The sequence below is a fragment of the Callorhinus ursinus genome, unplaced genomic scaffold (assembly GCF_003265705.2).
Source record: "Callorhinus ursinus isolate GAN/ISIS: 27379988/994484 unplaced genomic scaffold, GSC_fseal_2.0 scaffold24, whole genome shotgun sequence".
Classification (NCBI taxonomy): domain Eukaryota; kingdom Metazoa; phylum Chordata; class Mammalia; order Carnivora; family Otariidae; genus Callorhinus; species Callorhinus ursinus.
Window position 1 is genome coordinate 29,663,360 of NW_027397086.1, and position 26,601 is coordinate 29,689,960.

At 47.6% G+C, this 26,601-nt stretch overlaps 1 protein-coding gene across 1 annotated transcript; it reads right to left on the reverse strand.

The window, feature by feature from the left end:
* Positions 1-1,811: 1,811 nt before the first annotated feature.
* NANS (N-acetylneuraminate synthase) lies at positions 1,812-22,921 on the reverse strand. The gene is made up of 6 exons (XM_025888581.2): positions 22,715-22,921; positions 18,994-19,209; positions 7,020-7,119; positions 6,059-6,213; positions 3,339-3,605; positions 1,812-2,042 (listed from the first exon to the last, which is right to left on the reverse strand). Exons 1-6 carry the CDS (start codon positions 22,844-22,846, stop codon positions 1,833-1,835), a joined length of 1,080 nt encoding a protein of 359 aa, XP_025744366.1. The 5' UTR covers positions 22,847-22,921; the 3' UTR covers positions 1,812-1,832.
* Between the last annotated feature and the right edge of the window lie 3,680 nt (positions 22,922-26,601).

A 26,601-nucleotide genomic window follows, 5' to 3' on the forward strand; every position in this document is an offset into this window, starting at 1 on the left:
ACATCTCAGCAATTCACACATGTAGGGTACAGTTTGTAGAGATGCCTGCACCCAATAGGCCATGAACTCTCCAACGGTACCTGTCTGTGCATCTCCCACCTGGCAGGTGGTCAAGGATGTCCTCTATACCTGAGCTTCGCAACTAAAGGTATGCTGGGATATCAATCCTTCCACCCTCAGGTCAGCCAAGTGCAGCACAAGGTAGCCAGCTCCTACTGGCTATGGGCACACTGAGTTTACCCACCCTTGTCATACACAGGTGATCGTTTTCAATCACACTTCAATTCTTAGCACATCAATTTGACGCATTCTCTTTTACACATGAGTACAGCCCAGGATTCCCTCCCCACCCCACCCAGAAACTTACAAATATCAGTGCCTCAGGGTGCCTGGATGGCGCACTTGGCTAAGCATCTGACTCTTGATTTCGGCTCAGGTCATCATCTCATGGTCGTGGGATTGAACCCCGCGTCGGGCTGTGCGCTCAGCACGGTGTCTGCTTGAGATTTTCTCTCTCCCTCTGCCCCTCCCACTCATGCTCTCTCTGAAATGAATCTTAAAAAAAAAAAAAAAAAAAAAAAAATCAGTGCCTCTGCAGAAACTGCTTTGGGATCCACAGGGGAGGGAGGCGCTACACTCACAAGTAAAGAAACTTCAAAAGGCTAATTAATTCTATACATCTGAAAAGAGACTCAAGTATATGCTTTGAAACAAGGCATGATAGTGAACAAGGTCAGATAAATATGAATTCCTATAAATAGGCATCTGGAAGTATATCTGAGAAGAATCATTCATCTCAGTCTTGGTTCAGAAGAACGGAGGGGAGTCTGATACTGACTTTCTGTGAAAGGCTCACACTGCTCTTCCACAAAGGAAAACACTGCGGATCTTTCTTGTTAGCAGGGTTTGTAATTTCATAATGAGCAGGGAAGGGCTGTTTTCAGCATTACCACCACATTTAAAGGTCACCACCAGCTACAAATATACCAAGCCCTCACTCCCTGTGTCCCTTACACAGCCCTATTTCCCCCCATTGCACACACCACCTTCCAACTTACTGTGATTTACTTACTATGCTTCTGGTTTGCTGTTCCTCTGTCCCCGTCTGAGTGGAAGTTCCGTGAAGAGGAAACGTGGGCTGTTCACTGCTGCCTCCCAGTACCTAAAGTAGGGCCTGGCACACAGCAGGACCTCCATATTGTGGAAAGGAGGAATGAATGTCCTTTCTCTCTCTCCACTCATAGAGCTGTGCAGGCTTTCAACGTCTCTCAGCCTGCAGGCCGCCTGGCCGGTCCCTTCTCTGATGCCGAGTGACTGCTGTGCAGCTCCCTGGATACGGAGTCCCCGGGCGGGGAAGGAAAAAGGGCAGTGGAGAAGAGACAGGAGGTGTGGAGGGAAGGGACATTTCAGGTCATGTGGATTGGCTTTACAGGCAGGATGAAGGAAGGCTTAAAGAGGCCCTTGTACAGCCAGCTCGCTCGCTCTCTCACACACACACACACACACACCTCTGTGTACCCACACAGCAACTGAACACCCCTTCTGGGCCAGCCAGCCCGAAGCAGCCAGCTCTCTCTCTCTCTCTCTCTCACACACACACACACCTCTGTGTACCCACACAGCAACCGAACACCCCTTCTGGGCCAGCCAGCCCGAAGCAGAGACTGACGTGTTTGCTCTTTGTATCCCTCCTATGGGCTTGCCAGTGCCTGGCCCAAAAATGCGTATCTCGGGAGGAGCAGCAGATGAAGGCCAGGTTTCTAGAGACCACCACTCCTATCCCACCTCACCCGACAGTACTAGCAAGGCAATTCAGAGAATGGCACTTTATTTTAAGACTTGATTTTCTTGCCATGATTTTCTACCGATTCTTCCATGATGGTGTCGTCTTCTTCGACAGTGACCAGGACCTTCTTGCCCACCAGACTAAAGATGTCTTCAGGAGGGTAGCCTTTGGGCTCACCCACCTTTACCGTGAGCATGTCCAATGTTAAAACAGTGCCTTCTGGAATTTTCACTTTGGCCACCACGGACTTGCCCAGCTGTGGATAAAATTAAGACTCAGTGCCAGCTTCATAGAAGTTAGCTGGTTCATATTGTTTTATATCCAAGGTCCCTGACCAGTCTTCACAGGTACCCTGGGAGCAGGGACTCTGTTCTCCCCTCAGTGCCTAGAACAGTATCTCACACACAGCAGGGCCTTGGCCAATGTGGGGTGAACGGAGAGGCTCAGAGGAGGGGCCTCCGGATAAATGGCACAGGAAGGACTCACAAGACTGAGTATGCTGCTACTCAGAGGACGGGAAAGGGGACCATCTACAAAGGGGCAGACAGGACAGGCAGGGGAGGGGAATAAAAAGTACCGGAAGCTCATGACCAGCCTTTCTATGTCTTGTCCATAAATGCTGCTGAACAAATCAGTTTCACTCAACATCCTCCATGTAAGGGCCAATGAATCAATTCTAAAATTTTGTGCCAGGACCAAAGGTCTGCCAGTGGATGTTATCAGATGATGCATCAACCTGCTGTAGTTACTGTTTGCCCAGGGAGTCGGGAGGCTCAAAACCAAATTAAGGGCTCTGCTCTTCTGGTGCAATTCCCTCCCCTTTTCCTCGACAAGGCAGTTTGTTTCTTTTTACTATGATTTCCATTTCCTGGTACGTAGGCATCTTTAATTTGAGGGAAGCAATCAGGTCCTACTAGAATAAAAGGTGACAGCATTCCTCACACATGCCTGGTGTTTGGGCTCTGCCTCCACCCAGACAGCCAAAGCAGATCAGGAGTGCCTGCACTCCTACCAGCCCCAGAGCACCTGGCTCTGTGACCAGAGGCCGAGACAGGTCTAGAAGCCCAGATGGTCAGCAAGGCAAGAAGTGTTCCTTGGCCTCACCATCCCATCTGTCTGAAGGTCAATGCTGCACAGCTCCCACTGCTCCCGGGGGAAGGCTTGCGCCGTCCCCCACCAACCCTGGAGACAACCCACTGCCCCGCCCACCCGGGGCCTCCTCTGCTTCCGGATGCCTCGACGTATCACAGGCCCTTCTCCCACTGCCTCACGGAACCCCTCTGCCTAACTGTTTCTCAAGGCTTACCTACTCCAAGGGAGTAGGACTTCACCACCCAAGTGTCTCACAAGGCTATCCCTGCCCCCTGACAGCCCCTGGAGTCTAGAGCACTAGAGCCAAAGGCTTCAGAGGCTAGGGGGGAAACTGCAACAGGGTCCTAGGAGGCCGCAGAAACTGCTGACGCTCCCTTAAGTGACATGCTTCTCCCGCTGCTAACCTAAGCCCAGACTCCGAGGGTCAGCGTGGCCTCCGGCAGGGTGGCGCAGAACCCACCTTCTCGTTGCAGGCAATCTCACAGGGCAGCAGCTGCTTGGTCGGGGAGCCCATGGCCCTTTCCACAAGGCGCACGGACTGCACCAGCTCGGCCAGCTCTGCAGGTTCCAGTGAAGCCGAGTGGTCACTCCCCTTCCAGGTCTTGTCCAAAGTTATGTGACGCTCCAGCACCTTGGCGCCCAGAGCCACCGCAGCCACAGATATCGCTATGCCTGTTTCGTGCCCAGAATACCCTATGGGGATGTCAGGAAAGAGCTTCTGATATTCCTTTAAAATAGAAAGAAAAAAAAAAAAAAGAAAGAAAAATGGTTAAATATTGTGGCACTTTATGCACACAATGCAGACTCAGGCAGACCTCAGATGGAGTCCCAGTTTGGCCTCTCACTGTTTGTGCAACTACAGGCAAGAAGCTGAGGCTCTCTGAGCTTCTCCTTCCTGGCATAATATTGGTACCTGTCCAGGGCTGCTCCAATTGCAAGAAAAGCACTCAGCACACTGGAATGCTCCAAAAACAACAGCTACTGTTAGCAAGAATGCACCCCTAAGAGTGCTTCACACGGCACAAACCACCAGGAGTAACAACAGAACTATAACCAAATGCCTAAACTCATTCAAAAAGCATCTGTCACATTTAATTAGCCTGAGCTGCTGAAAGCAAGCATGCTGTACGCAAAATATCATCATCAATAATATATACAGCCCAATCTCGAAATAATAACTTTGGTGGAAATGCTAAATAATTAACTAATCTGTGATCTATAATTCACTGAAGGCACCAAAAGACATCCGTCAAGAGAGTCTTGTCATTGAGGGGGACCAGAAAGCTTAAGTGTAGCAGAGAGACCCAGATGGGGTTTCATAAAAGATTAGGACAGCTGATTGGCAAAGTCCCTGAAAACCAGGCCGGAGGGCGCATAATGGACAAAGGAATGCAGGCTGCAGGGTCAAACTGCTGGAATATGGGTGGGCCGGGCCCGAGACGAGGTGGGTGGGCAGGCGACCCTCACTGTGCTCCAGTATCAGGAGAGGACGGGACATTCTCACCCTGGGTGAGAATGAAGAGAAGGGACCATCTCCACAGAAAGAAAATCAAGGAAAATATCTGGAGTCACATAAGGCAAATTGTTGATGATCGTAATCTCTGTGGGATGAGATTACAGAGAATGTTTACTTTCTGTATTTCAGAGCTATTTGAGTTTTAAAAAAAGAAATGTTTAAATTTTTAAAATGACATGATTTAGAGATGAGCTAGAAATAGAGAAAAAGCTACCACCTGGGAGAGACACAAGTTTGAGTAAAAAGGTAGCAGTGTCAGTTTTCAAAAACTAATTTTTTTTAACTTAAATATGAAGACTGTGTAGCAACATATACAAAAGCTTACACTATCGTGGGAAAAAAACCCCAGAATGTCAAAATACCAAAAGCAAAATGTAAAAGAAAACTGGTTAATTGCGATACCAGGATTATGTGTCTGTGTATATTTAGAATTTCACTACTATAACTACAGTGGTTTTGTAGGATAATTACATATACATATTTCTAATTAAGTTAAGCTTCAGGTGCTACCAGAAGAAAGGGATGGAGGTGGCCTGAGACAACAAGAGACAAAGGATTCTAGTCCCAGCTTTGCCACCAAACTGCTGTGAGATCTCAGGCAAGTAAGGCCTTTTCCCTGTGGAACTGCACTTTGCCATCTGTGAAATGACTGAGGTGGAGCAGACAAAATCCGGCGGGAGAGAAAGCTCCCTCAAGGCTGTCACAGTAACCACTTTGAGTCTCATGGAGGCTCAGAACTACAGGCAAAACATAACAGAGCTGGCAAATAGCAGAGAGCAGGAAAAGCCAGACGTTTCAAGGTCTCCTGCAATTCAGTATGAAGAAAACCTGACAGTTATTTGTATACCAGTGACCTTACCACCCTTATTCACAGTAGCCAGAAGGTAGAAGCATCCCAAATACCCATCGACGGAGGGACGGGCAAACAACATGCAGTACATACACACAATGGAGTAAGGAATGAAATCCTGGCATGCGCTACAATGTGGGGGAGACTTGCACAGTGTAAGTGGGAGAAGACAGACACAAAGGACACAGAGTGTGGGATTCCACTTCTACGAGGCCTCTAGAGGGGTCAGATTCATGGAGACAGAAAGCAGAATGGTGGCTGCCGGGGCGAGGGGAATGGGGAGTCAAGTGTTTAATGGGTACAGAGTGTCAGTTTGGGAGGATGGAAACATTCTGGAGACCAATGGTGGTGATGGTCGCACAGCCGTGTAAATGTTCTTAATGCCACTGAAGTGTACATCTAAAAATGGTTAAAATGGTAAATCTTCTATTTTACCACACACACACATATACAGGAGACAACATACTAAGAAAGGATATGAACCAGCAATTCACAGAAAAGGGACCTCTAATGGCCAATACACATAGTACAGAAAATGTATACAGACAATTATAAGAGCTCACACCTTAAATCTCAAAGTAGGAAGAGTGTAAGATTGGTTTTAAGAAAAATTAATTTACAATCACCCTCTTTAGAATGTGATTCCTTAACTGCACAGCTGGTTCTAATTTGATTGTCAGTGGATGTTCAGATTACATGAAGCATGTCAAGATTGGTTAGAATTTTGGCTACAAGAACGGCCCCAGCTTTCCCACAGGAAATGGCTCAAGAAACGCCATTTTGCTGTGGCCAGATCAGACAATGGCCTGCTCACCGTGATGACGCGCAGGTTGACGTCCTCGGGGGGGAGCGGGTATGCACTGGTGCACTGGAGGAAGCAGAAGTTGGGGTTGAGGGGCTTCACAATCTGATAGACTTGCTTCATGGTGTCCATCGACTGCATCCCGCTGGAGATCACCATTGGGCGGCCTGAGTGACCCAACACCAACACCATCATCACTTTCTCTTTAGGGGTTCTGACTCTCCCTCAAGCATCATAACCCAATTGCTGGTCTCATCATTCAGATGAAATCCACAGGCATCTCTCAGACACTGTGCCAGCCACTGTGGGGGAAGAGGGGAGCTTGGTGGACTCCTGCCCTCGACTCTGAGGAAATGCAGTATTATTGTTTAGCGAAGTGAGCTGAATTCAGGAGGCAGAGGAATTTCACACTCCCCGGAGAAAGATGAGCATCTCATTGGATGAAGAGGCTGCACAAATGGTAGGGTTAGCACGGCCCCGAACTCAAGGGCATGAGTAAATGTGAGGCTGCCGCCTCCCAGCTATGTGGTCTTGCATGCCTCATCTATGAACTAAGTATAAAGCATCATAATCATATAACCTGCTTCAGTCCCAGGGTTGTGAGGAGGGTCAAATGAGATGATTCATGTTACAAAACCACTTACAAACTGTAATATGCAGAGGTTAGATATTATACTATACGTACAGACTATTTCTCAAAGTCAAAACTTTCTCTAAGAAGTTTTATATATACTGCCATGTCCTCGATTTCATAGAAATAAAAATAAAATAATCTTTAATTTAAAAGGTTCTTATAAAAACTGACTTATGCTTCATTTCTTTCAAGTCAGCACATGGAAAAATAGAAGTAATGCTAACTGAAAAGAGGTTTCTAATGTCTGTCTTCAAGAGATTCCTTTAGTGGGCTCTATTAAAGGAGTAAAAATGGGAAGATTTGGACTTCCTCATTTTAGGGCAAAAATTAAACACTTACCTTTTTTGGCTGTCTTCTCCAGATAAGGAAAATTATTAGTGTCTCCAGATCCAACTTTGAAAAATGGAACATTCAGCTCATGCAGAAACTCAACTGCCATCTATAAAAATCAAAGAGGGAGCTCTTTTTCACCACTGTTCAAAATCATTGTCCTTAAGTCAGGCGAGGAGCCACAAACAAACAGAAAAACCCCTCCTCTTGCCCAGCCAGAAGGACTCTCGCAACAACCTGAAAGCAGGGAAAGATGTGTTATATCAGTCATTTCATTCAGATTCAAACTTTCATTCATAGCCCCCCGTCCATTTGTCCAACAAACACTGCATGCTGGCCTGTCCTGGCTTCGAGGTCTGCAAAAGAATCAGACCCCAGGCCAGACCTTCCTTCCCAAGGAGCCCAGGGCCCCATCACAAAAGGGTCAGGACCTAATCTTGATTCAGAAAACCAGGTGGTGAGAAAGTGAATGTTCCTCAAAGGCCTTACCCTTTACTCAAAACCAAACAGCCAGGAAAAGAGGCCATTGCAACCTTGGCCACAAGTGGAAAAAAAGGAGCATTTTATGGCCCAACCCTGACACAGTGATCCACAGCTGGCAGGGCCCATCAAACCCAAACCCTCGCAGCCCCCAAACCACACAGCCTACAGGGAAAACAAACCTTGTTCACTTTTTAAAGATTTTATTTATTAGAGAGAGAGCATGGGCACACATGAGAGAGAGGGCAGGGGCAGAGGGAGAAGCAGACTCCCTGCTGAGCAGGGAGCCTATGTGGGACTCCATCCCAGGACCCTGGGATCATGACCTGAGCCGAAGGCAGACGCTTAACCAACTGAGCCACCCAGGCGCCCCTTGTTCACTTTTTTTTTTTTTTTTGGCATGACATCACTGCTCATGGTTACCTGTCGAGGGCCCCTCACCATCCTTCACCTCCACTGGGGTTTCACTAAGACTCAGGATCAGGAAATCAGCAGGGGTCAACAAACGTAACAGAACCAGTGGGCTACAGGTTTTAAGAGTAAACTCTCAGCTTGTTATCAAATTACAAAAACCCCCAAAACTACCTTTTATTACTATTTTTTAAAAATTGGAGTTGGAAATGAGAAGTGGGAAGAATCAAGGTCTCAGAATGTTTCCAAATATTTAAGTTCAGTCTATTGTAAAATGCTGCCTGGGTTTCAGAAGTAGGTTTGGAAGGCCTAATCGGCAGGATCACTGCTTCTCCCACTTTAATATGGTACAGTGCTCTCCCAGGGAGCTTGCTCAAATGCAACGCAAATTCTGACTCTGCTGGGTGAGGGTGGGGCCTGCAGGTCTGTGTTTCTCTTAAGTTCCTGGGTAATACCACCACTGCTGCGCTGTGAATCCTATTTTGTAAGGAAGCTAGGTCATCATGCCTGGAAACCCAGAGGGCACAGCGGTGGCAAGGAACAGTATGAGAAGGTCACTCCACCAGCAGGCTCTTTAAATCAACCCGCTGCTGCCTGAGCTTCCTTCCATCTTGCCCGCAGGGGATAAGCTACTCCAGTCACTGGCTGCACTCAGAGACCCACTTTCCTCCTATGTAAATCCTCTAGTATCATGAAGGCTACAGCTGCCAGAGAGCCACACTCAGTGGGTAACAAGCCAGTGAACAGTTCACAGACAGTTCACGAGCCCCTGGGTCCAAGAGACACCGTCCAGCGTGGCCCGAGGGCCCCTTACTCCCGGGCCTGCTAAGCTGCCTTCGCTGCAGTTCTCGTGGTCTTCCCTGGGCGGGATTTCTCCCTCTCCTTTCTTGTCCCCTCTCTACCGTTCTCTCTCACGTCTCCTGTTGATGTGTCTCTCACACTGTAAGCCAGCCCTAAGATGGAAGTGAAAACATTCCTTCTAATGGGTTTATCGAACAAAGTCGACTTCTCCCACTTTTCTCATTCTATCTGGCAGATGGAGAGTGTTTTCTACTGTCAGGGGGCAAACCCTGTGCTAAGTTTTCTTCCTTACAATGTTCAACTCCAGAGAGAAGGGGCTCGTGATGGCAAAGTCCCCAAGGGCATGAATAGGAGAGGCACAGGGCGAGCAAGAGCAAGGAGGGACCAAATGCAGGAGAAACACTGTGCAGAAGTTCACCTACAAGGGCTGGAAAATCTGCATGGAATTCTAGAGTTTTCAAGTGAGGAAAACGGGGCCAGTTCCTCTCCTAAGGGAAAGGGGCCTGTTCCCAGTCCACCCCGGAGAGCCAGCCCCACCTAGCAGCCATTCCCAACACTGCCGCTTTGGATTAATCTCTGCAGAGGGTGCCAACTGCAGTAATGGGGCAGATCCTAGGCTGTACTGCCGTGCCCAGGGCCCCTCAGGCTGGGTCAGCACCAGTGGCCCCCCGTTCTCCACGGACTCCCTGGCCTCCCCTAGGCCTGCCCACCCCGCTGTCCATCCCTCTTCCATGTAGGGGTACCGTGCAGCCAGGCAGCCTCACAATTCTCCTCCCGCCCACCTCCCCCAGCACAGAGGCTTTCAGCCTGACAGGAAGCGCCGACAGGACCCTCCCCGCGCATCCACTGGCTTACACCCGCAGGACAGGGCCCCACCGGCAGCCTGGGCTGGTGAAACGCTGCACTGCCAGAGCTCCCTCCTCCAGTGTCCCAATACACACACTTGTCTGGCCTTTTTTTTTTTTTTCATCCCAGTGTTTTCCAAACTTACTCAACTCAGAACCCTTGTTTATTAGGGGGAAGCGGGTGAGGGAGAGGCTTTATTAGTAATAATTGGTAGTAATTATTAACTAATGAGGATCAACAATGTGTGTCCACAGAACCCCCTTCCGTATCCCGGCCCACTGATCTGAGGGGTAAAAGCAGCAAGAAGAGGAGCTGGGATTTTTCTAAAGCCCCTTCCCCCTCCCCTCAGTGTTTGAGATCCTGTGGAAAAGGAAAGAGAAGGCCGCAGTGATGAGCAGGGGAGAGCACAGGGTGCTGGAGAGCGGCCCAGCATGAGGGAAGGAGGACGGGGAAAGCACAGGCCAGGAGAGTCCGGGTGGCCCGGCCAGAGCACACCACGGCTTGGGTACAGGGCACCCCGCTAGCAGGGGCGGCGAAGGAAAGAAGGGAGGAGGAAAGAGGGCACCCCAAAGGGCAGCTCTGCTAGGGCAGGGCACCTGTGTGTGAGGGCAGCACGTCCCACAGGGGCCACCTCGATGGTCATGGCCTCCATCTGCTTTCTCAATAGAACTCTCCATTTAGACCAAAGGAACTCTGCTCATTTCAGCCCCGTTGCAGGTGCCTCTCTGCAAGCTTTGACCAGGTGCCCTGGTAGTTCTGTCAGCCTTGATAAAATTCCACCACACCGTAACCTTTCCTCAGCATACGAAGAACACCCTAGGACAGCGCACGGAGTGGAGAAAAATGAAGCACTCGATAAATGGCTACCGTCCACAAGGAAGTTAGGGTGGGTAAATACTCAGAGCCACCTGCCAGGTAAACACAGAACAAGGGGCCAACCCACTTCCAATCGCCGGGCAGACAGGACATGCTGGTTCAGAAAAGGGACCGGGCCAGCAAATTAACTCTTGTAAAGACTCTTAAGAATGCCTTTCCCCTCGCTGCCTAAGCCCGGGTCAGCTAGGAGGATACTTGGGAACAAACAGCATTCCCAGGACAGAGACGCCGCCCTGTCCAGACAGCGTGAGGCAAAACAACTCCAAAGGGCTCTCAATAACAGAACAGCTATCATCCGGTGGATGTAGATCTTGCACGGCCCTCACACCCAACCCCTCCCCATAGCCAAGTGGGCTGGGCATCTTTATTATCCTGTTTTTACAGATGGGACACCTGGGGTTCAAAAAGGTTACGTGGTGAGCCCGAACCCACAAAGGGTCAGCACCAGAACCCGAACTCAGAGAGTGTGGCCGCCGAGCATGTGGCACACCCCACACAGCAGGGCTTCCTGGGGAGCAGAGGGAAAGGCACCAAAGGGTAAGGCCGAGAGGCAGACCCCGAGCACCACCACCCAGGCTCTTCTCCATCTCCCAGCTGCTCCTGCTTCTACCCCAAAGCCACCTGGGAGTGAATGACCTAAACAAGTGACCTTTCCTAAGCACGCCTCACAGATGCAAGGAGGTGCCCTCTCTCCTTCAGAGTCCACATCCAGGAGCTCAGGTGCCCAGCAGCATGGGCTGAGAAGGGAAGCCCTCATTCCGGATGCAAGTGGCCTTAGTCGTATCTTCCCTGGCTCTGCATCGGAGCTGGGAGAGAGCCTCTGGACAGCAGCTTACACAAAAGGAAACGGAGGCCCAGGGAGGGAAGGGACTCACCAAGCTCACACCGAGATCAACTCAGAGCAGAGTCAGGGCAAGAAGCCAGATGTCCTGACGCTCGGCCCAGGTTGCCCTCCTTAACTGTAGCTAATGTTCGCTCAGCAACAGCTGTGTGCTATGCTTTATGTCAGTAATCACGGATAATCCTCACAACAACCTTGCAAGATGGGTTCAGGTACTAACCCTGCTCTGCAGGTGAACAAACAGAAGCACAAAGAGGTTGAACGACCTCCACATGGACTCAGAATCTGACCCCAGAGTCCTCGAGCTTAACTGTGAAACCATACAGCCTGGGTGTGCACCATTCAGCTTGGGGCTCCCAAGGTTTGGGTGTTCACACTCTTAAAAATGACTATGGACTCTACAGGGTTTTTGTTTATATAGGTTCTATCTACCCATATTTACGGAATTAAAATTAAAACTAAGGGATTTGTAGGTTTTTTAACTTTGAAGTTTTTATTTTGAGATAATTATAGTTTGACATGAAGCTGTAAGAAATAATACAGAGAGGGGCGCCTGGGTGGCTCAGTTGGTTGAGCGACTGCCTTCGGCTCAGGTCATGATCCCGGAGTCCTGGGATCGAGTCCTGCATCCGGCTCCCGGCTCAGCGGGGAGCCTGCTTCTCCCTCTGACCCTCTCCCCTCTCATGCTTTCTCGCTCGCTCTCAAATAAATAAATATCGTTAAAAAAAAAATAATAGAGAGAGATCCTCTGTACCCTTCAGCGAGCTCCCCCCTATGGTGACACCTTGCAAAACTAGAGTACAAAATCACAACTGGGAAAGTGACGTTGACAGAGTCTATGACCCAATTCAGGTATCATCGTTTCTACATGTATTCCTTTGTGTGGGAGTGCATCTAATTCCATGCAGTCTGACCAGATGCACAGACCGGCGACTACCAGAGTCACAATACAAAACTATGCCATCACTCCAAGGCTTTATAGCCACATCCACTCGCCTCCCTTCCTGTCCTTAACCACTGACAACTGTTCATCTGTTCTCCAACTCTGTAATTTTGTCATTTCAAGACTGCTATATAAACTCAACGGTATAGTACACAACCTTCTGAGGCTAACTTTTTCACTCAATATAATACCCTGGAGAGCCCTCCAAGCTGCAGCATGTATCAGCAGTTCACTCCTTTTTATGGCTGGAACCGTTCACCTGCTAGAGAACTCTCTGGGTTGTTCTAGTTTGGGGGCTATTACAAATAAAGTTGTCATGGACCTGCATGTACAGGGTTTTGTGTGAATTTTAAGTTTTCATTTCTTTTGAGATAAATTACCAAATGATACCTGGCGGGCTACGTGCTGAGCACATGTCTAGTGTGTGGTGTTGTTTTTTTAGGTATGCAATAAATGGTTATTTTTTATTGAGCTATAACTGACACCTAACAGTGTATTAGTTTTGGGTGTACAACATGATTTGATATATATACTGTGAAAGGATTACCATAAGTTCAGTTAACATCCATGCCCATAGATGCAAAATTTTTGTGTGTCCAGTTTATAAGAAACTACCAGTATACCCTGAGTGAGTGAAATGTGATATGATACTGCATGTGAACTGTATTAAAATAAGGTTGTGTTTAGAAAAAGGAGAGTGCCCTATCATTCTGCAGAGTGATTATACTTTTCTACGTTCCCACCAGCGGTGTATGAATGATCCATTTTCTCCGCATCCTTGCTACCATTTGGTGTTATCGTCACTCTTTGTTTTCGCCAGAGTGATAGCTCTGGAGCAATACCACATTGTGGTTTAAAACTGAGAAATTTTTTTTAAAGATTTTATTTATTTATTTGAGAGAGAAAGCATGAATGGGAGGGCAGAGGGAGAGGGGGAGAGAATCTCAAGCAGACTCCGTGCTGAGCAAGGAGCCCGATGCAGGACTCGATCTCACAACCCTGAGGTCATGACCTGAGCCAAAACCAAGTCGGACACAACTGACTGTGCCACTCAGGCGCCCCTAAAACTGAGAAATTTTAGAACAGACAAGCACAAAAGAAAAAACATTAATTGGATGTCATTAAAACTAAAGATGTTTGTGCTTCCAAGAATACCATCAAAACGTGAAAAGACAACCCAGAGAATGGGAACCATTTCTGCAAATCATGTATCTGACTAGGGACTCATATCTGGAATATATAAAAACAAATAACCCAATTAAAAATTGGCAAAGGATCTGACATTCTTCCGAAGAAGCTATACAAATAGCAACAAGCACATGCAAAGATGCTCGACATCAGGGAAATATGAATCAAAACCACAATGAGATGCCATTTCACACTTGCTAGGACACCTAGAATCAGAAAGTCGGATCTTAACAAAGGTGAGGATGTGGAGAAACCTGGAAGCTCCCACACTGCTGGGAGGATTATCAACTGGTGTAGCCACTATAGAAAACGGTCTGGCAAGTGCTCAGAAGTTAAACACAGAGTTACCATATAGCCCCAAAAGATTAAAAACATGTCGGCACAAAACCTGTACCTGAATGTTCATGGAAGCATTATTCCTGCTAGCCAAAAAGTGGAAACAATCCAAATGTCTGTCAACTGATAAACGGGTAAATAAGGTGTAGTGTATCCGTACTAGTGACTGGCACTCGGCAATAACAGGGGGCGAGGCGCGTGCACAACACGGACGGACCTCGAACACATCACTACATGAGAGGCCAGATACACAGGACCACACGCTGTCCCAGTTTATATGCAATGTCTAGAAAAGGCAAGTGTACACAGACAGGAAGCAGATGAGCGGCTGCCTCGGGCTGGGGGGAACTGAGGTGACTGAAAAATGACTATGAATGGGTACATGATAAAAATGTGAAGTCGACTGTGGTGACGGCCACCACAGCTCTGAAGGTACTAAAAACAGCTGAACTGTAAACTGTAATTGGTGAATTGTGTGGTCCGTGACAGGAGTTGTTACTAAAATAAAAGAGCACGCAGCACACCTTTCCTTAGCCACTGCCAAGGGAATGATGTCATCACACACCACACAGCCTCTGGAAAACTCCACTACACACTTGGGACAGAATGACAGTGAAGAAGGCAAATCCCATTTGAGTATCACTATGAAAACAGTTTGGAGCTGGTGGATCTTCTGGAAGATCTCCATCCCCCCAGGGGTTCTCAGACCACACTTTGAGAACCACTGTCATACTCTTCCCATTACTCTCCTCTGTTACTGTTGCTTTCAGGTGTCACTGCAGTGGAATTCCCATGTGAGCTTTCTTCCACTTCCCCTTTCTTTGGTCAGGTTTTAGGAAAACTGTCCTGGGGAAGCAACTATGTGGTGGAGGATGGGGGAGTACTTACACCACTGAGGCTAATTATTTTTATTTTTTTATTTTATTTTTTGAGGATTTATTTATTGGGGTGCCTGGGTGGCTCAGTTGGTTAAGCGTCTGCCTTTGGCTCAGGTCATGATCCCAGGGTCCTGGGACTGAGCCCTGCATTGGGATCCCTATCAGTGGGGAGCCTGCTTCTCCCTCTGCCTCTGCCCCACTCGTGTTCTCTCTCGCTCAAAGTCTGCTCTCTTTCTCTCAGAGAAAGAGACCGTGTGCTCTCTTTCTCTCTCTCAAAGAGAGACAGCGCATGCACACGCAAGCTGGGGAGAGGGAGAGGGAGAGGATCTCAAGCAGACTCCCCACTGAGTGCGAAGCTCAATGCAGGGCTCTATCTCACAACCCTGAGATCATGACCTGAGCCAAAACCAAGAGTCAGATGCTTAACTGACTGAGCCACCCAGGCGCCCTGAGACTAATTATTTTTAACCAACAGGTCAGGACTTAGTCCTCCAATGAGAGTACTTCTCAAATCTGTTATTCTGGGAAAGGCTGTATGCCTATTCCAAAGACAACACTAGAGATCCAGAATACTGGCATAAATCTTTGGAAATTCTCTCCAGAGCTTTGCGGGCCCTGTCTCGTTACTGACTCATTACTAAGCCAATCAGGCCAAAAGTTTCACATTTATTTGGCACAAGAAGGATTAGCAGTTTCCCAAACCCAAACCTGCCCTCTGAGGACAAGGGCTTGGCTGTCTCTGAGCGCTTGAGTTCTAGAGGATTGCCAAAGAGCAATACCAAAATGCTGTGAACTCACAGTACATGAAACAAGTACATGATGAAAACAAATGTCACTTTCTAGGTGTGATCTTCCTTCACCGAGGCACTGACTCAGGATGTACTAAGATCAGGATGTACTAAGTGCCAGGATCTGGGTTCACAGTGAACACACAGACAGGGTCCTATCTTGAGACATGTACTTTACATATATGGTCTCACCTGCTCCAGAAGACAAGCCTGCAAGTTAGGTATTTTAATCAATGCCTTGCCCTTTCCCTAAGAGGAAACAGGCCCAGGGAGATGAAAGAAGAGTGTGGTCAGGAGGGCAGGGGTTAGCTGATTAGTGACTACTGACATCCTCCCTGTGAAATGGGGATAACTGTGCTCTTTGAAGAGGTTAAGAAGAGTAAATGAGTTGATATATTTAAAACACTTAGCATAGGACTTGGTACATCATAAATACTCAAGAAATGTTAGTTAATGGTAGAACCAAAAACAACACCCAAATCTTTCAGATCCTAAAGCACATACTCTTTCCTCTTAAACTTTTTTGACTACAGATCCTTTAAGAATCTGATAAAAACCACTAATCCTCTCTTTTGTTTGGCTCCTTCATTTATTCCTTCAACAAATGTCTCCCAACCACCTACTGCAGGCCAGGCACTGGGGCTGCCGGGGCTGCCGTGGGGCTAGCAGTCTGGGAGAGAGATGGGGTAGTTAACACACAATTACACAAGTAACGAGCACCAGAACTTAACAGAAGGGGCCTGAACCAAGCTGGGGAACAAGAAGAATTCCCTGAGGAAGTGTTCTCTAAGCTGGGATCAGAAAAAAGCCCAGCAACCTCTTCAGGAACACTTTCCTCAAAAAATCTGTCTCCTAGTCCCCAGAGCAGCTCTTGGGCCCAGAAGCTCTCCAGCCACCAACATCAAGGTGGTAAAGAGCAAAGGGGAAGCCCAAAGGCTCTCTGAGCTCCACGAAGCCACACACACCTGGACTGATGCCCAGGCAGAGTTGTAGGACCAGAGAAAGCACACTGCACCTTCGAGACCCATATTTCCTAGCTATATGACTTTGTACAAACTTCCCGGCCCCTCTGAGCCTCCATTTCTTCATCTGCAGAGTGGGGCAGAGGAGGGATAAAATATATTTACTGTACGTGAAGATGCTCTGTAAGCAATAACATATAATTCAAAAGTAGGAAATTATGATCATCAAATGCACAACTGGATCTGATGACTGTCATGCTTATGAAAGCTGTGAATTAAGGGCTGAATCTGTCCTACAGAACTGAGGCCTGGACTTGTTGTCTCCCAAAGATGCCTAGGTTCTCTGCCTCCCTGCCCCTGTTAAAACTACCAACAGCCTAGACTAGACTTATGTTTCTTTTCAACTCAACTTACATATTTTGAGATTGGAACAGGGACACAAACGGTCAAGGAGGCCTACAGAATGAACTGGAATCGCTTCAAATATTCTGAATGCCCAAAAGCATTCCAAATGTTTCAAGGGCCATAAAAATGCTCGTAGGTTTCATCTAATGATCTATTTCTGCAAAGCTATCCTAAGAAACAACACAAAACACAGAAAAATGATGTTCATCTCAGCACTATTTATAAGCACAAAAAACTGAAGGAAACATTCATGCCCAAAAGTAGAGAAATGGTTAGGTACATTATAAATCCTCAAAAGAAGTATTTCATTGCTGGGGCGCCTGGGTAGCACAGTCAGTTAAGCATGTGACTCTTAGTTTCGGCTCAGGTCGTGATCTCGGGGAGTGAGACTGAGCCCCACGTCAGGTTCTGAGCTCAACAGAGTCTGCTTAAGTTTCTCTCTCCCTCTGCCCTCATACCCATGCACGTTCTCTCTCTCAAATAATATTAAAAAAAAGAAGAATTACATTGCTATTAAAAACTTTAAGCATAGGGCGTCTGGGTGGCTCAGTCGGTTGGGCGATCGACTCTTGCTTTCAGCTCAGGTTGTGATCTCAGGGTCGTGAGATCGAGCCCCACATCGGGCTTTGCACTGAGCTGAGCGTGGAGCCTGCTTCTCTCTCTTCTCTCCCTCTGCTCCTCCCCCCTGCTCACTCAAGCCCATGCGCAAGCATGCAGGTGGTCTCTCTCAAAAGATAATAATAGGTGCACCTGGGTGGCTCAGCGGTTAAGCGTCTGCCTTCAGCTTAGGTCATGATCCCGGGGTCCTGGGATCAAGTCCTATGTCGGGCTCCCTGCTCAGCAGAGAGTCTGCTTCTCCCTCTCCCCCGTGCTCATGCTCTCTAATAAATAAATAAAATCTTAAAAAAAAATAAAAAGATAAGGGGCACCTGGGTGGCTTAGTTGGTTAAGCAACTGCCTTTGGCTCAGGTCATGATCCTGGAGTCACAGGATCGAGTCCCGCATCGGGGAGGGGGGGGGAAATCCCTGCTCAGCGGGGAGTCTGCTTCTCCCTCTGACCCTCCCCCCCTCATGCTCTCTCATTCTCTCTCTCACAAATAAAATCTTAAAAAAAAAAGTCTTTAAAAAAATAATAAAAGTTTAAAAAAAAAGGAACTAAAGTTGTGGGGACTTATATGTCTATTATAGCTCGGTAAAGGTGGAAAAAAAACCCAGATGTGGGTAAAAGCTTATGGCATAATGTTAAATGGGAAAATAATGCACAAAACTAAATATTCACAAATGTAGCAACCAGGCAATAAAACATGCACATAAAAGACTTCAGGAGGAAATCTATAAAAAGAACCACCAGGGTGCCTGAGTGGCTCAGCTGGTTGAGCGACTGCCTTCGGCTCAGGTCATGATCCTGGAGTCCCGGGATCGAGTCCCGCATCGGGCTCCCTGTTCAGCAGGGAGTCTGCTTCTCCCTCTGACCCTCCCCCCTCTCATGTACTCTCTCTCTATCTCATTCTCTCTCTCAAATAAATAAATAAATCTTTAAAAAAAAAAAAAAGAACCACCATATAGGGATTATGGGTTAGTTTTTCCTGTTTCTAAACTTTCAGTGATATTTATTATTTTTACAATTGAAATTTTTACATTTGAAAAAGAGTACATGAAGGAATCTCAAAGAGGCAGGTCACAGAGCAGAAGGGCTGAACCCTTCAAGGACGTTAGCATGACATTCTGTGAGCTGCTCAGGATGACTACCAACACCCCCCACCCAAATCCACCAAGGCCACTCAGCAAGAGGCGGATCCCTATCAGAAGGGAGGTTTCCTGATCCCTCGTCCAGGCCACTTTCCGCTGGGAGAAAACTGGTCCGATAGGGGTCTCCCACAAGCTTGAGGGACTCAGGGATGCCAGTGTGGCTGCCCCCTACTCCCAAAGACAGCTTGTCTGGAAACTCCTGGTACTCCTCTCACAAAAATCTCACTGGGCCTCTGCTCCTCCTGGCCTTCTATTTAGTTGGGCATTGATACAGTTAAAGTGATTGGGAACGCTAGGTCTAGAAAGCACAATAAAAGTCTCAAGTAAGCAATGGCTAGAGCTGACTCTAGGCCAAAAGCCACCAGGCCACCTGCTGTCCCCTAGCCTTTAAAATGAAACGAATAGCATCTACCACATTGTGTTGTGGGAATGGAGTGAGATGGTGCATTTAAAAGAGAGCAGCTCCCATGAGGACTCACCTCATCCATGCCGGAGGCAGTGAAGAAGATGCCAACCTCCTGGGCGTAGCTCCGCAGCTCCCTGTACTGGGCATGGCTGAACTCCAGGTGGCGCTTGTGCTCCCCGTACGTCTTCCCCCAGGAATGCTTAGAGGTATAGGGCCTCTCCAAAGCTTTCCGATTAAACTTGTACTCCAGCTCACTCTTCTGGAACTTGGCACAATCGGCCCCACACTCCTGCAACACACAACAGGGCTCCTTTCAATGACCTGTCGGGGATTCTCAGAGAAAGGGAAATGCTGGGACAACTCTCTGACATTAGTATCTTTAAAAATAAGGTTGACTGACAGAGGCAAAGAGGAAAAGGAGAAGCAAGAAAGTCTCAAAGGAAGAGAAGGCTAGGGATGGGGCTTCCCCCTCTTTTTCCCCCTTAAAATGCAAAAAGAAAAAAAAATTGGCACTTTTTTTCACTTTGTTTTATATGAAAAATAATTAAACATCTAAAGAAGATTTTAAGTTGGGTAACTCAGCAGAGGATAACAAAATGAGCACTGGTCCAGAATTGAGGGGAAGTCAGGATCTGACTCTCACTCCTGGATAAGTCACTCCCACTCTCAGGACTCAGCATCTCCATCTCCATCAACAGCTGCTCTGGGCTCGCTCCAGGACCTGTACCGTTCTGAGGAGCCCCTCGTGGGGCAGGAAACAGACAACTCTGCTTTAGTTGTTCTGTACTTGTGCTTTTCAGCATGGCATCTCATTTGAACAAGAAGCTCTGGGGCAAAAAGTACACAAACAAGACTTAGAAAGGTCCAGGCTTTACTGAACAGAAGCTGTAACATAAAAGCTGGATTGTCCAGCTGTAAGAGCTATAATACGATTGCCACTCAACCCCCAATCTCTCAAAACTGCTTTTAAAAACCACTCAATAGAAAGATGGAGGAAAACCCTCTAAAGTCTCCGGCTCGCTGACATTTCTGTAGACAGTTATTCATGCTGCTAAAAACCTCACTTCCAGAAATATCTGTGCTAACAGTGCTCCTCCCACTCCCAGAAAGACCACAGGATGGCACGGTCAGGAGTTTAAAGAACATGAGAAGTGGGAGCGCCTGGGTGGCTCAGTCGTTAAGCGTCTGCCTTCGGCTCAGGTCATGATCCCAGGGTCCTGGGATCGAGCCCCATATCGGGCTCCCTGCTCAGAGGGAAACCTGCTTCTCCCTCTCCCACTCCCCCTGCTTGTGTTCCCTCTCTCGCTGTGTCTCTGTCAAATAAATAAAATCTCTAAAAAACAAAACAAAAAAAAAAGACATGAGAACTGAAAGTGACCTTGGGCAACAGCGTTCTCATTGTCTAGAGGAAGATCCCCAGGCCCAGAGTAACCTAAGCACCTTTGCACAGTGAGTCCCGGGCAGAGCTGGACAGATCGCTTTGCTAAGGCTGCCGAGCACCTGTCTCCTGGCCCATGACTGCCACCCGGATGCTGGCTACAGCAAGGCCTCCAGCAAACCAAGGGGGAGGCCTTCACAGGGCACTGCTTCCTGCTCCCTTTGCTTCTCAGCTCTAGCTCAAGGAGTGAAAGAGCCCGTCTGTTCTGGGCAAACCTTTCATTTACAGGAAGAAGATAAAAGTGAAGTAGCAGAAACTACTAAAGACAAGAGGTCAGGTTCTTCCTCTTCTTTCCTCAAACTGAGTGATTTCTCTATCTGTTTAATTCTATGGTGAACTCCAGGGTCAGAAAACACAATCACTGTCCCCGTTTTACTACAATGCTGATGGTTTCTTTGTTCAAGTATTTTTTTCTCTCTCCTGGCAAAAACAAAAAACAAACAAAAAAAACAAGCAGCAAAACTCCAGGATAGGCAAAGGCGTGATGCTCCCTTTGCAGCAAAATTTGGAAGTTAAAAGTATATTCAATTAATAAATCTCTAATTGTAATACATTTATAGTTGATATATATTACATAACTAATAATATATTTTGTAAGAAAATAAAAATAATTGAATGAACTCAACTTTTAATATTGCAGATAGATTCATTTCATTGTATGAGCTACTCTGAGTAAACATGGGAATGTGACTTTATTTGGCAACAAAGACTAAAAAAATCCTAAAATACAAGGATTTCACAAGATTCCACTGCTTTAAGTTTAAAAACAAACACACACACATTGTAAAGTAAGTGAAACTGAAGCCTGAAGAGGAAAAGTCACCTGCCCAAGATTATTCAGCTAGTAAGTGGTATCTTCACACCAGGACAATGTTCTTTCCACTGTACCACAGGCTCAACCTCTTCAATCTCCTCCCCTCGCCCCAGAACCAGCCTCCAAAATTAAGAAAGAAAAAAAGCTTTGTTTCTCTGGCTTCAGTATCTGTGGGTACTTTTACAACCTCAGCATTCAGAGGCCGCACCTCCACAAACAGGTTGTTCCCAACTCAAGAGTAGGAATTTCCCCCCTTCTAGAAAACAATGTTACACGCAAAGGCTAGCACTCCCTGGTTCGGAGCAAAGCTCTGAAATCCAGTATTTACTGTGTGCCCTTCGGCAAGTCACTTCTCTGAGCCTTTAAAATGAAACCAGTAGCATCTACCACATTATGTTGTAGGAATGAAGTGAGATGGTGCACTTAAAGCATTTAGCCCATTTAGTGCAACTGTCACTCTTTAGCAGTATTTTTATGATCCAGTAGGCTTCCCTAAAAGCAGAGTTAGTCCTGAAAGAAGAGCAAGGTAAATACCTAATCACAATCGATGACATTAGGTGAACAGCTTTCACTGAAGGGAAGGGGGGAAAAAAACGATGGAGTGAGCCAGAAAAGAGCAAGAAACTTGGACAGTGACAATGCAATTCAATGGGAGCAGTGATAGGGGCCCAGCCTTGTGGGGAAGGACTGGAAAAAGCATCCAAGCAGACCTGTACATGAATACAGGTTTGAATAGAAATAAAACTTGCCAAGAGGGCGCACTGAATAGTCATAAACCTCCTATAGCTAAGAGCTAACATTTATTGAGTCCTCTCCAAGTCCTGTGCTAAGAGCTTTACATAAGTCATCCCATTTGGTCCAACTCTGAGGTAAGTACTATCATCAACCCGATTTTCAAATGATGCAACTGAGGCTCACAGTGGTTAAGTAACCAGGCCAGGTTCACACAGCTTGCTAAGTGGTGGCGTCTGAATTTGAACCCAGAGCCCCGGCATTTTAACCGTTTCATTTTCCAAACACAAGGAATGGCAAGTGAGAGACCCCAGCAACTTCCAGGAACTTCAGAACTTGCTGGAGTAATTCAAGGTCGCTGAAAGATGTCAGAAATGAAACATGATAGGCAGGAAGGAACCAGGTCATTAAGGTCCTGAAGGTCATGTTAAAGGGTTTCGACTCTACCCTTGGACAGAGGGGAACCACTGAAGGTTCGTGAGGCGGTACGACCTGATCAAACCTGTGTTTTAGGAAGATCATTCTGCCACCAGAAGGGGGCAAAGTTCGGGTTAGGCGGCACCTGCAGTAATGCAGACATGTGAGGGAGGTGGGGAGGGATGAGGAGGAGTCCAAAGATTTAGAAATGGTGCAGGTGAGCTGGAGGCCAGGCCGCACGCCGGCTACCGAGAGAAGCAGAGGAAGGTGGTCCCGGCTCCCCACCGCAGGCTTTCCCGCGGCCCCGCCCCCCGGCCCGGGCCCCGCCTCCCGGTCCGGGCCCCGCCCCCCGGCTCCGGCCGGCCTCCTTTTCCTCGCGGTCTCTGCCCTCACCTTGGCCGTGCGGATCATGCGCTTGGCCACTTCTAGGTCGCCCTGGTGGTTCTGGCCGATCTCGGCAATGATGAAGCACGGGTGCTGCCCGCCCACCCAGCGCCCGGGACACAGCTCCAGCTCCAGCGGCATCGCGGCGGCTCGCGTACCGGCGCCCCACCGCCTGCCTCGAGTCCGGTCCGCAACCCAGTAGGGACTACACGCCGCGCTGGCCACGTCAGGTCCGCCACGTTAGCCGGCGGCCGCGCAGCCAATCCGCGGACCCCAACTCGCTCTCGCCAGCCAATCGCGACAGGGGGCGGGGCCTCCCGCGAGGCGGGCCGTGCGGCGGGAGGAGGAAATCTAGCTCGGTTCTTTTCAGCTGGCCTTGTTTCCTGGCCGGGAAGGCGAGGCCGTTGATGGTCGCGGCCTTCCCGCTTCCCCCGTGAGCCAACATTCTCCTAAGGGGAGTGGGAGAGGGAAGACGGCTGCCTTGGGCGTGAGGAGAGCGCGCCCTACGGTGTAATGGAAAAAATGGATTATGGAGTTGGAATTACAGAGCTGGTTTGAGCACAGGTCCTCCCACTAACTGGTTCTTGATCGTGAATACGTTAGTCTTACTGAACGTTATTTTCCTTTTCCCCGAAATGGGAAAATTATATAGGTTCATGAGATGATGTATAGAAAACCCTGATCACGGTACTTAGCCTGTAGTAAGGTTTCAATAAGTGGTCTCCAGTCTTGTTACACGAGAGACAACATGTTCAAAAAGTTCCACTGACTTGCCCAAAGCCATCCAGAAAGCCAGAGCAGAGCTGGGACCAGGACCCTGGTCTGCCTCCCAGTCTAGGGCTGTTGAAATACGCTGTTAGTTTGCAAAGTTCAGAAATGGAGGCAGTTTAAAGAAAAGAAAAAACACTGATTTCCAACTTGACTTACCAGAACTGATGAGCAAAGTAATAACAATAAGAGAAAGGCGGGGAGGAGGCATCTCTGGGTGGAAGGTGAGAAGAGTAGGGTTTGGACACGTTGGTATAAATATGCAGGTGAAACTGCCCACCAGGTAGGAGAAAAGGCAGGTCTGAGGCTCAGTGAGGTCTGGGCCAGAGAGACACCTGAGCCATTCTGAGTGAGGACAAGACCAGGGATGGTTAGATCGCTGTAGGAGAGAGTGTGCAGTGGGATGAACAGCGTGGAGGAATGAGCTTGGGCAGCTGCCATGACAGGAATAGAGAAAAGAGACTAGAAGCAGGTGACAGAATCAGGGTGGTCTTGAGGTGGGGAGACCCACAAGGTCAGAGGCCCAGAGCAGTCCAGGAGAATAAGAAAGAAGAGACCAGTGGACTTGGGGATCAGGGAGCCGCTGGAAAGAGCAGATTTGTTGGCCAAGGGAAGTGAGGAAACAGAAGGGACAAAAATAGACCTTTTCTGGGGAACATTTGGTTGTTAAAAGCAGATGGAAAATGGATCCTGGGCTAGATGGGGTCCCAGAGTTGAGGGGTTCTGAAGAAGGGCATCTTTGGAGGCCAGGAGGAAGCAACCAAAGGAAAGAAGGGGATTGTAGCAGGGTTCACTTATCTGTTATATGTGGGTGTGCTAGACTGGATGGCACGTGCGTTCTGTCAAGTTTAACTGGCATTGGACATCTGAGGCTGAGCAAAAGACCCTACCTGAGTCCAGAGAAAATTAAACCCCGCACTAAAGTAGCTCAGTGCTACTTGTGCTAAAGAAAACCATTATGGTTTTGAATAATTTGTGAATAAGTGAAAGTTAAGTTTAAAGGGAAAAAAAGGAGAAATCACATTTAAAATTACAACCAGGGGCATCTGGGTGGCTCAGGTGGTTAAGCATCTGACTCTTGATTTCGGCTCAAGTCATGATCTCAGGGTGGTGAGATTGAGCCCCGTCGGGCTCAGTGCCCAGTGTGGAGTCTACTTGAGATTCTCCCTCTCCCTTGCCCACCCCCCACCGGCTTGCGCTCACGCTCTCTTTCTAAATAAATAAATAAATAAAACCTTATAAATAAATAAATAAAAATACAACTATCCCACAAAAGAAAGTTAGGCTGATGTTATTTATGATTAAATAAAAGCTTTCAGTAAATTAAAGTAGTGCTGTATCTTACTATAGAAGGGAGGAAAAGACAATTTTCATTTCATGCTCATTCTTTTTTTAAAAGCCAGTTTCCAGTGCTTTCTGTTGCTTTTTCTGCTTGGATAATGAAGCCATGCTCAATATGTAGAAATGGATGAGAGTAGGTGGGAAGGTCTTAAAAACAAAACCAACAAGGGATTTTTTTTTTCCTGGTATTGGCAGGAGAGGGTAAGGAAGAACTTAGTTTTAGAGAAACTAGGGTAACTCAGAGTGCTGGGTCATGGGGATCAAGGTAGAGAGGGATGGAGACCCAGTTCCCAGACCTGAAACCCTTGGGTCTGAGGCCCCTGTGGTCAGCCCTACTGTGCTAATCCCTTCCTTAAGTTGGTTCCTATAAAGCTTCCTATGACCTGGCACTCCTACCTAATCTTTTGCCATTCTGTGCTCTAGCTTTACTGAACTCTTTTGAATTGCCCTGAAGGATCATGGTCTTTCACCTCCAGGCCTTGGCATAAAGCTTTGTCTGAGTCTGTGGGCTTCCCACTTCTCCACCTCCACCATACTGAGCCATGTCTGACCACCTTCTGGTCCATTAGTATAGAAGTCACTTCCTCTCAGAACCTTCTCTGATCTCCTCAACAATCTTCTCTGGGCTCCCATAAGACTCGTATTTGCCCACTTATCACCTTTTATGGTAACTGCCCCTTGTCTTGTCTGTCTTCCATCTAGGCTGTGAACTTCTCTGGGTCAGGAACCATCTGGATCACCTACTCAGCACTAAACCCAGGGCAAAGCTTTAGGGATACCATGGTGAACAAGACAGACCATACCTCTGCCCTTAAGCTGCTTAGATCCTTGTAAGTGTCCCGCAGGGCCAGGAGCTCCTTGAGAGCAGACCTGGACTGTTTCCTACTGTATCCCTCGCACCAAGCACAGAACTTAGCATGTAATAGGTGCCAATAAATATTTGCTCAATGCACAAGTGCAGAAAAGGAAAAATGACAGTGAATACTGAGACATAACTGACTTCATATGTTTACTCAGGCTCCCTTCAATCTCTTAGGCAAACATGACTATTGCCCGAGTTGCTCTTGAAGTCAGCTTTCTGGTAAGTTCCTCTGAGGAAGAAGTGAATTGTTGATCCACCCAAGTTTCCCAACCCCAGCTGCCAAGGACCTGCCATGGTGTTAAGGGGCCAAGTTGTCTGATTCTCCCGAGTTTCTCAGTTGTTCCATTTACAGGCACCCTTGCTAGTCACACCCTCACCCACACCTACTTCCTGCTTCCTCAACCTTGGGCCTCATTCCTGTAACATAAACATCTTTTTCATACTGTCCCTGAGAAAATAAGCACACCATTACACCCTGGGTGCTCTGGAAGGTGAAAGTCAACTCATACTGACTCCATCGGAGGATTTTGACCTGTGTGCACACCTTACCTGCCTCCATTTTCCAAACGGGACCTCACTCACCCAACAAATAATTCCTGAGCGCCTACTGCGTGTCAGGCACCGGGAATACAGTGGGGAACAAAAGAGGGTGGTCCCTTTCTGTAACCTCTAGTTTACAATAAAAGTAAACTATATTCACACGTTGATATTGTTAAATAACAAGATTCAACCAAGTAAGTGTGAAGATCTAGGTGGCTTTATTAAATGATTTATGAATTGAGCGGCACCCCATCTAGCAAGTAGAGAGGCACTCTGAAGAACTGTACAAAATGGAAGGTTTTTATAGACAGAGGATGGGGGCAAGAAAGCTATTCACAAAAGAAAAGGATTGTTCCAGAGGAGTCTGTTTGCTAGGGGAAAAGAT

Excerpts from the sequence above, each read along its gene's own strand:
- NANS (XM_025888581.2), bottom strand. The coding sequence starts at position 22,846 with ATGCCGCTGGAGCTGGAGCTGTGTCCCGGGCGCTGGGTGGGCGGGCAG. Across the intron at positions 19,210-22,714 it reads GCATGATCCGCACGGCCAAG|GAGTGTGGGGCCGATTGTGC; the intron begins GTGAGGGCAGAG and ends TGTGTGTTGCAG. Across the intron at positions 7,120-18,993 it reads CTGCCTCCGGCATGGATGAG|ATGGCAGTTGAGTTTCTGCA; the intron begins GTGAGTCCTCAT and ends TGATTTTTATAG.